The sequence below is a fragment of the Hippichthys cyanospilos genome, chromosome 16 (assembly GCF_059441005.1).
Source record: "Hippichthys cyanospilos isolate Australia breed blue-spotted pipefish chromosome 16, RoL_Hcya_1.0, whole genome shotgun sequence".
Taxonomy (NCBI): Eukaryota; Metazoa; Chordata; class Actinopteri; order Syngnathiformes; family Syngnathidae; genus Hippichthys; species Hippichthys cyanospilos.
In genome coordinates, this window is record NC_142384.1 from 10855532 (window position 1) to 10865810 (window position 10279).

The window sequence follows — 10279 nt, forward strand, 5'->3', positions numbered from 1 at the left end:
TTTTTTGCTGTTATGTTCTTATTTTATATTCAAAAAATCAATTAATTTATAGGTAAATGAAAAAAATGATCGCTTGGAAAATATTCAAAAGTATTCATGAGAGCGATCTAATTATTCATAGGTATAAGTCAAAAACAGGGTACAAAATATTTTTTCTACGGTATTAAATGTCCCGAATGGACATCTCAAAAGTGACTAAAATAGTAACATTTAATCAGCTGCAATTTTGGTTATTATTAACATGTGACATCAGTCTCCCATCTCATATAGTATCTTAGCTATGGACCAAACACTATCTTATTCGTTTTTTTTTTTTATTTACCCTCCTCTTGAAGAATTTAGTAAAACAGGTTATAATCACATTTAAGGTGATTTATATTGGTGTCATTCATTTATGTTCCAAAAACTCTTCACCGAGGGTTTGTCGACTTTTAATTTTCACAATAAATGAATAGGTCAACTAGTAACTAGTTTGTTGTTTTGAAATCTTTACTACATGGGTTAATAAATCATTTTAAATTTTGATTAAACTGAAAAATAAACACTATTCAAAGGTAGTGGAACTGTGTCATCCATTTGTGGTGCATAATTTCAACGCTCATGTTGCAGCCAATAAAATCTAAAGAGCCAATACAATTTAAAGATTCTATTTATGTTTCCTCTTTAGTTGAAGAATTCCAAACAATGATTATGTTAAAGGAATTAGCCTTGATGGGTGATCCTGGTGTCTGTTCTTATTGCCATCACGATGGATGATCAGCCCCAGGGAGGAGTATAGAGAAGCAGGGTGGCGCATGGAGCAAGTTGAAAATAGAGTCAGTCAGTGAAGGGAGAAACAAGAAGTGAGCCTCCTCTGTGCTGCTATTTTTCGATTATAGCAGGATGATTCTCCGTGTGGCCATGCTCTTGCTCTGTTTCTCTCAACTAGCCTTGATGGAGGTCCCATCCACAGGTGAGAATTTGCAAAGATACCACTATTCTTTTCATGGCATTTCTTTGCATTGGATTGGGTTTACAGTTTCTATTCAAGATCAACTTTACTGTCATTTTGCATCGAACTAAATACTAATCATTAATACAACTATAAAATTAAGTCAACCAACTTAATATAAAGACAGAACAATACAGAATTGCAATACATTTTGCAATGGATTACTCATTCAGCATTTTAATGCTGCAAAGTTCACTTTTATTGCAAAATCAAGATTTATTTTGCATCCTATTTGTAAAAAATAATATGGCTTTATATCACTCAAGTGTAAAAACAAGTTAGACAATGTACTACTGTACAGTATATGCAATAGAGACTAAGTCATGGGAACTGTTTTAAATTGTGGAAAAAAATTAACCACTCCTTTTTAACATTTGTTAAAAAACGAAAGGTTAATAATTTAACACTTTTGAGTAGGATGTAAGTATCAATTTCTGAATTCACTTTACTGGGTCTTTAATGCTGATAAATTAGAAATACTCACATAATCCTTTATTAACAATATAAACAATATAATAATATAATATGTTTTGATAGTAACAGCAATTTATATTAGCACATGAATATATATATATATATATATATATATATATATATATATATATATATATATATATATATATATATATATATATATATATATATATTTTTTTTTTTTTTTTTTTTTAATGTTGACATCTCTGCATGGGTTTGTGCATTCTATTGCTCTTTCAACATGTTGCAAATTTTGCCTTTGACAGCAAACTGATTTTATTTTGCAGGATGCAACAACTGTAGAACAAAATTACATTCCACAAGCATGCAAAACGCCAAACAGCCTAGTTTAAAATTAGAGTTGGACTCTGTTGGACAGGGGATACATGTAGTTATAGACGATCATGCCAATTTCACTCCAAAAAAGCAGTTGTCCAATGAGAAAACACTTGAAATATGATTCATAATGTTGCTTTTCGTCTTATCTGATCTGTCGCTTACAATTATGCACAAACTCAATTACTTGAGTTCCGTCTGTAGATGCAAGCCAAAATGAACAAAAGTGAAATTGTTCCTCCTCTAATGACTGATAAGCCTTGCAGAGATGTTTGCGTTGCAAAGACCTTGAAACCGATCCAGACGGAATAGATTGACTTCTACCTCGCCTCAAAGGTCATTTTAACTTCCTGCAGCAGGGACTTTGTCTGGAAGTTTTAGAAAACATTTTGCTGCAGAAGTTCAACATCCAAGGTGTACATCACTCAAAAAACGTTTTAAATGCATTCAGCAAAGATATTTTTTGCTTCACTTTAATGGATGATGTGCTGCTATAGCATAATTGCTAAGTTCCTTCATGTTCCAATTTACTCTTAAATTGAAAAGACAACTCCACTATTGAACTCATGGTATTAAAAAAGCATTGAATTACAATATTGCACCACTATTGAAAACCTCTAGCTTAAAGGGTTATCACACTGTGACACTAATGTTATCCATTAGCCTATCTATGGCATTTTCCATTATTTGTTAGTATCAAACGCATGCTCACACGGAACTTTTCAACTTATACGTGAAGGAACCACTGTATTTGCACTTTATTTTATTATAGGGAACAGAAATATTATTGGCAGTGGATTTGGCTTGTATTACAGTACTATGATTCATTTTTGACAGCTTAAATCATGTCTTTGCACGAGATTTAGTTTCACCCAAGCATAAAGAGTGATGTTTTTCTTTCTAAAATCAGAACATCGGTTATCATCACCGTGTTAGAGAGCTGCTCCCTTTGGGCCGTTTCATGAATTCCTTTGACATTGACAGCCACTTCCGAAGCCAAAATCCATAGAAAAGACACTTTATCAGTGGTCTCGGTGGACGCACTGGAGAGTTGAACTTTTTCTGAAGGAATTTTATTTTTATGATGTAAACAGGGGCCTTGAGATATATTTTATATCCTAAGTGTTGCTGTTTTTGAGGGTAAAACATACCTATGTGATGTCTAGATACCGTATAAACGTCCCGCGGAAACCAAATGCTAAATTTACTGAATGCATAGTACTAGTGTGTTTTTTTTAAACACACTTGAGGCTAAGGATCATGCGGAAACTGTGTGATTTTAAACGATTTCACAGACGTACCAGATGGACAACTGACCCTCGCTGTTTCTTTTTGGAGAAGCCACCGCCCGACCACAACATCACAGCATGGCCATTCCTCCAGTGAGTGGGGACACGCCCGGCCTGAGCACAACCCCAAACGGAATGGCCGGAGCAAAAATCGCCCAATTATACAAGTTCATGCAGTACATAGCATTTTGGGTTCAGCAGCTGGTGATGTCTTTTTTAGCAAAAAAAAAAAAGAAAAAAGAAAAATAGATGCCCTAGTGTGGTGACATCAAATCGTCCAAATTGAATCCAGCACTTATGTATATTGTTTTTTCTATGGTGATCATCACCCTGTCACAGAGTCCAGATTTTGTGTGCATATTTTTTCAACCTACCTGCCAAGTTTGTGTGTGGGTATGTTTAAAATCAGTTTGGCAGTGTGTCAAATCAGTTCATCATCTCAGCATTCTAGGTATTTTCCAGTTAATGAAACTTAACTCCATGTTAAACATCTGTTCTTTAAGGCAATTGCACGCACTCTTACCTCATAGATGCCGTAATAAGGTGGATCCATGTATAAGTTACACATTTAATCTTGATGAATGCACTTAAAACCATCAACTGACAGTTCTATTGTGTCAAGTCATCCACAAAGGCATTATCAACTTTGCATTTTAATGTAAGTTTAAATGGATGTGACATTAGTATCAGTGTCTCTCACAGTGTGAACAGTTTCTTTGAGTGTGTTCATTTCCACTGTTTTAATGTAATCAAGTGGCAGCTCTGGAGGAAGGAAGATGTGCAAAAGTTGCTAAACAGCTAAAGACAAACTTTCTTCTACTTTCATTGTCAGATTGGATTTTTGGACCATTATATTGCATATGTGGCATAAATTACTTTAAAAATATGTACAGCCCCCCCCCCCCCCCCAAAAAAAAATAAAATAAAATGGACGTGAGGCATTGAAATGAAAGGGACTTTTTCTTCAGAGATTACAATGACAAAATATTGAAAATACACAAAGATTCGTTTGTACGGCATGACCTAGCTCTAGACCCCATCTTGATGGCCGCCAAGGCTATTGTGAAAAGCTGCAATATTGGCCATTTTCCGGTTTAATCGACGTGCAAGAAAAAAAAAATCTGGCTCAATTAGATAAATAAAGTTGATCATATTATTTTCAACCATCTAGCCGCTTACTAGAATTATGTAATGTCATATACATGTATATGGCTCAAGTGGAAATGATGTAACATTATGTGCACTTACAGTATATGCCTTCACAAAGTCTACAGATTTAACAAACATTTTTAATTTATTGTCATATTACATTCCTTTGACCTTCTATTATTCATTTTGTAAGTGAGCACAATTCAAAAGGCTATGCAGGTTCTCTATTGTATTGTCTAACTTTGTTTTTAGACGTAGACTTTTCAATTTTATGAGTCACTCTGTGTCTGAGGTCGCACAAGGCCCAAAACGTTTGTGGGTTCTCACCCCTGTGCGTGTCTTCCACACGGTCTCGTGCTAAAATTAGGCCCCTGCATCAACTAGAAAGTAACCATTAGTGTGTGGAACATAATCTTGAACTACTGTGTGCTTCAATTATGTGATTTGAAGCACATGTTACCCCAAATTTCTCTTTGCATATTAGCAAGATTGTTTGCAGAATTTCTTGGCATTCTCCCTGTGTCGATCTGTCAAGATGTGTAAGCAGAACTAAAACCAACCGTTTTTTATGTTTGTTTTGGACAGAGGATGTCTACTACAGAATCTCGGAAGAACATTTCAGGGCACGCAGGGCCGTATTAGGCAAAGGACTGTCTATTGACACTCTGACAAACAACATGACCAGTGTGGTGGTAAGTGTGAACAATTGCAGATCAGTCTGGATATCAATAACATTACATGTACGGTTTTGGTGGAATGCAGCTTGCCCACTTCACAGCTCTGGGATTTCTACCACCTGTCTGGACTGAAGGAAATTGTTTCATGTCAAACACTGTCCTGTTGGTAGATTTTAAGGGGAGATGAGTTGTTTCAGTTGGTGGCGAATCAAGTGCTGTGTCTGTGCTCAAGCTCACAATGGTGCAAAATGCCCATTTTAAAATAAATACCCTAACAAAGTCAAGTCAGCCCCTGCACAGATCTTGGCCACGAATTGTTTCAGTCATAAAAATAGAGCCGTGTGTTAAGACAGCTCGCTTAATGCTAAACCATAATGGGAAATGCCATAGATGGGCTAACAAAGTGCATCTCTGTAGTGGTTATAAAGCTTTAAGCAATGGAATAGTTGAGCAGAAACAGTGCTGCAACAAATGTAGACAGACAATATGACTATGTGTGCATGCATGTAAATACATATCATGGCTCAACTTGCCAACATCACATGACCAAACTCAGAAAGCAGCTGTGCCAAGATTGTTAATTTCCTGAGGCTTGAGCAACTGTGCGCCCACACAAACACAATGTTTAGCAGACTAGCATGTATTTTAGACTAGTGACGCCAAATAAAACTACACTTCCTCCTTGAAAAAGGCTTTTTTTAAAATATGCCTTATATACTTATAATTCTGATCTATTTCCTAGGTTTTGAGTTGATATCCCCAAAATATACATTAATATTGGCCTTGTAATTTCTTTGTATTTCATCAATATAAAATTCTGCCTTTCCATAGGCTAATAACTCCCAATTGGTCAGTGATTGATGACTATACTATAATGTGATTTCATTTCACTCCTGTTGTTTTGTTAGGAGGATGGCGGTAAGTATTACATGTGGCGCCGCTTCGGCCCAGACGACCTGAGAACACGGGAGCTGTGGGTGGACATGAGCGACGTCGGGCAGGGTCAAGTCCGAGTGCACGGCATTCTGTCCAATTCCTACCAGCAGGCTGCCGTGAGTCTCACGTGAAAAACACAACAGTGATTATGATAAAGTTTCACTGAATTAAAATCCAGAGTAAAATATTTTTAGAATGTGGTATCTAGTAAACCTATTCGAATGAATTCCTCTCATGGTAAGCATATGAAAGGCGACTTGTTCTAGTCACATGTTTCTTAACTGTCCTGTCCTAAAAAAGAAAAAAAAAAAAGGTTCTCATGCATGAACCTCAACGACCTGGTGACACACCGCTCAGCCCTGTCTTTGCTTCGATTGTTTTTAATCACCGCAAACATTGCATCAGACTTGGGAGGAAACATTTTGCTTTTACAAATAGCTTGCAAATGTTTTGTGTAATCCTGCTAATGGGCTGCAGTTGGGAACCTCCAAAACACTATAAAAGAAAAACATTTTCTGAATAGATTTTTTTTTTTTTAGCAATTCAAGCATGTAAACATTTGTGACGAGCATTCATTTCAGTTATTCCTTATAAAGTGGCTGGTGTTATGTGTGTGTTTCCTTTGCAGAAAGTCGCTTTGTCTTTTGACTTCCCCTTTTATGGACATTACCTTAGACAGGTTACCATAGCGACGGGAGGTAGGTTGAACATTTTAGAAGTGTGGGGTGGAATTAGTTGCGAAATGTCACCAGACTGACAGTACGGAGTTTCTCTTTGTTCACTTAGGGAGCTACTGTACTTCAAACCTGCGGGCTTGAAAACTAGCGGGATACCGGACCCGCGAGCCCATTGGCTTAGAATACACTATGTGTGGATCAGGAAGAGTCTTTATTTCTTTTACTGTTGGGAAAGTATAGTCTCAATAGTTTCCTGTTTCTTGGAATATAAACAAGTATTAAAATGGAACTATTGAATAGTAGATGTAACTGTTTAAATCTTTTCTTTTTAGGGATAAGGCAACATCAGAATTTTGTCTTCTTTAAGAAACATTCCATGCAGACAAGAGAAACATTAACCATTTAGACAGTAAATATACTATATACTGTAAAATGATTTTTAATCTGTTAAATTATTTTTTCTTTGAGAGGGTTAACATTAGTTTCTCTTTTTTTTGTTGTTGAGTATTTTATTGTTTTGCTGAAAAAGTGCTCATTTTCAGGTTTCATCTTCACCGGTGAGCTTACTCACCGCATGCTGACTTCCACACAGTACATTGCTCCACTGATGGCTAATTTTGACCCCAGCCACTCCAAAGAGTCCACCGTGCAATACATGGATAACGGTACAGTGCATTGAGGCATCCTCTTTGTTGTAACTGGTACAGATTTGCGACATCCAATGCTACATTTTTTTCCAATAATGTAAAGTAATGTTTTAATTTTAATTGCATATTTACATGTAAATTCAGAGAATACAATAAATGTTCACGTTATTTCATGTAACTAAATGTGAATTTACTCATGGCGTCTTCTGACTAAAATGGGTGCTTGCCTGTTCAATTTGGGAAATTAATCGTTGAGAATTTTTGGCCTGTTTTGGTGAACATGTCCACACAATTTAATGTCAATTAGTGAAACTACACAGGTTTTTTTTCCCCAAAGTACACTACTGAGGAAATTTGCCCGAAAATGGCTGCTTCAAATCTAAAATGTAAGTTTAAGGAACGAGGCCTTGATGGCTTGGTTTATAGATTTTACATCAATCTATAAACTATTGGCATGGCATTTTTTTTCTAACTTTTCAGGTCATTCAACTGGGTTTTTTTTGTTTTTGTTTTTTGTTTTTTGGGGGGGGCGTGGATTATTATGCTTACTATTTTGCTTGTTTCCTCCAAGGTGAGGTGTTTGTGGTCCAATGGGAGCGGGTCCGACTATCGGGCAAAGAGTCCGCAGGGGCCTTCACCTTCCAGGCTGCACTTTACAGGACAGGACGCATCACTTTCAGTTACAAAGATGTAAGACATGTTATTAAAAAATTCAAAGTTGACACCAGAATTCATGTTGGATTTTTTTTGTGGTTTCTGTAAAACAGGTAAAGCCCAATGTTATTTGATTCATCCTGTACAACCATCAATGTTACATATTTAATTCAATATTGTGTGGACCCCATCTGAAACTGTCTTCCAGATACCCCTCCCTCCCGTTGACATCGGCCCAGTTAATCATCCGGTAAAATCTGGCCTCTCCGATGCCTTTGTAGTCACGTCATCATCCCAGTCAGAAGGTCAGCGCTGATCAAGTCTTTTCAATCAAACTTGCGATGATGCCAACATGTTTCGTCACAGGCATCCAGAAGCAAACCGTATATGAGTACCACCGGATAGAGATCGGCATTACCAATATCAGCAGCTCCTCGGCGGTGGAGTTCACACCATTGCCCAGTAAGACAACATATTGGGGGTGAGGGTGATTGTTAACCTTTGAGTCATGTCATTTGATGGCTTATTTTAAATTAGTGGACATTTGAAATACTAATTGTAAGGGGGAAATGACACTTAATTCTATTATTTTTGTCGAATTTGATGGAAGTTCATGCTGGATTAATAATTGTAAATACACACCCTGATATGGACAGAGTATCTAAGTTTGTCCTTGGCTCATTTTTTTTCCAGCCTGCCTGCAACACAACAACTGTGAGCGCTGTATCTTGTCCAATCAGACTTCTGACTGCAGCTGGTGTAATGTACTCCAGAGGCGAGATGATATATTTTCTATACAGCACATTCACTCACGTGTTACAGTAGGAATTTACACAAAACAGTTATCTTCTAGGTGTTCGGATGGCATGGATCGACACAGGCAAGAATGGCTGGACTTTGGCTGTTCAGAAGAGGTAAAATCCATTTTGATTTCTTGTTGTTGAATACTTAATGTAGTTGCTTCCGAGTGTATATACTTGTGATTGTGTATGCATTAGAGCAAAAGGACCACTTGTGACAATGACACCGAAGAGAGTTCTATCCCACCGGAAATGCATAATGTGACCTCATCCATGCTACAAAATCACTGTAATGGTAAGAGGTTATTAATTACACAGTTGTTTAAAAGGAGGTCTGCATTCTGACTAATATTGCATTTGCATATGAATTAAGCAGCAAAAGCCACACATTTTTATCCATCTCATTGGGAGACCATTTTTTTATTTCTGTCAACTGAATATGACATCACAGTTCCTGGCTCATGCCTTATGGCTTATGTACATAAATTCACCTCTATAGTTTCTGTGGTCAAGATTTAGTAAAAATATTCCGATGATCAACGCATTCTTTTTTTACAATGTGGTAGTTGATGTGACTGCTGCATGCTCCACATGCAGATCCTCATACTAAGTGAGTTTACAGTGAATGATAAGATTTAATTATTCACAGCCTTTGCCTAAAACTTTGTTGATGCACCTTTGGCAGCAGTTACAGCCTTTCTGAATGTCACAACCTTGCCATGCCAATATGTCTCAATTAATTAACTTCTCTATACAGATGCAGATCAAGAAATTCCTAAAAGTGTTGGTTGGGCTAACACAGCCATTTTAGTGGGTATCGCATCCGCTCTGGGATTACTCCTGGCTCTGCTTATTGTAGCTCTTTACATCAACTACCACTCATCTTCCGTATCGCCGCTTTACTTAATTCAGGTAAGTAATGTACTATTGTGTCTCCTCTGCTGCCATTTTATTTTCACACTTTTCCTTTTCACAGCGACACAAAAGCTACTGGCCCACCTTTAGGTTCCGCAAGCAGCAGCAGCCTGGCTACACGGAAGTGGACGGGAATAGTCAAGAAGGGAGTTGTATGGGCCACACCGGACCATAATGGAGCTACAAACACAAATCTGGACTCACTCCCTCACTCTTTCACCAGTAACATAAAATGACCAAAAATAAGAAAGAAAAAAAACCTCAGTTTTATTGTACAAATGAATACACGACCCATTTATGGATATGTGCATCTGCTTATGAAAGCAAGAAAAATCAACTTTGTAGGAACGTGTTTACTTTTCAAGCTTCCGTATTTTTTTCTTATTCTGTATATTATGAATATGAAGGTGCTATGTGAAAGAACACATTTAAAGACTTTAAAAAATAACTGCAACCTACTAGCAGTTAAATCTCTCCAAAAGGATTTTCAAATACTACGAAAATGTGTAAGATGCAATAAATATTCAATATTTACACGTTTCCAGCAATTATTTTGAAACCTGTATAATACATTTTATAAGAGTAAGGACATCTCAGGATAACACTCATAAGCATACATAGCAGGCCTCCGCAAGTGCAGTCAGCAGATGTCAGTGTAACCACACGTTGTTCAGACATTCGTTGGACGCTTGTAATGAACGTGGCAAAGACAGATGTGCACAAATGTGTTTCAT

General features: G+C 37.0%; 1 protein-coding gene across 2 annotated transcripts; it reads left to right on the forward strand.

Annotated features, from left to right (window-relative positions):
- The first annotated feature begins 788 nt into the window (after positions 1–788).
- LOC148410546 (plexin domain-containing protein 1-like) lies at positions 789–10073 on the forward strand. 2 transcript variants are annotated; one of them, XM_088436824.1, is made up of 13 exons: positions 789–952; positions 4825–4931; positions 5825–5968; positions 6481–6550; positions 7072–7194; positions 7748–7866; positions 8039–8135; positions 8197–8292; positions 8524–8605; positions 8684–8744; positions 8829–8925; positions 9388–9542; positions 9607–10073. In XM_088436824.1, the coding sequence occupies exons 1-13, from the start codon at positions 883–885 to the stop codon at positions 9718–9720; spliced, it is 1335 nt and encodes a 444-aa protein (XP_088292950.1). In that variant the 5' UTR covers positions 789–882; the 3' UTR covers positions 9721–10073. The 2 variants fall into 2 exon arrangements, with proteins under 2 accessions (XP_088292950.1, XP_088292951.1); XM_088436825.1 differs by lacking the exon at positions 789–952 and adding an exon at positions 3098–3183.
- The last annotated feature ends 206 nt before the right edge of the window (positions 10074–10279 follow it).

Excerpts from the sequence above, each read along its gene's own strand:
- LOC148410546 (XM_088436824.1), top strand. The coding sequence starts at position 883 with ATGATTCTCCGTGTGGCCATGCTCTTGCTCTGTTTCTCTCAACTAGCC. Across the intron at positions 8,136-8,196 it reads GTCATCATCCCAGTCAGAAG|GCATCCAGAAGCAAACCGTA; the intron begins GTCAGCGCTGAT and ends GTTTCGTCACAG. Across the intron at positions 9,543-9,606 it reads CGCCGCTTTACTTAATTCAG|CGACACAAAAGCTACTGGCC; the intron begins GTAAGTAATGTA and ends TCCTTTTCACAG.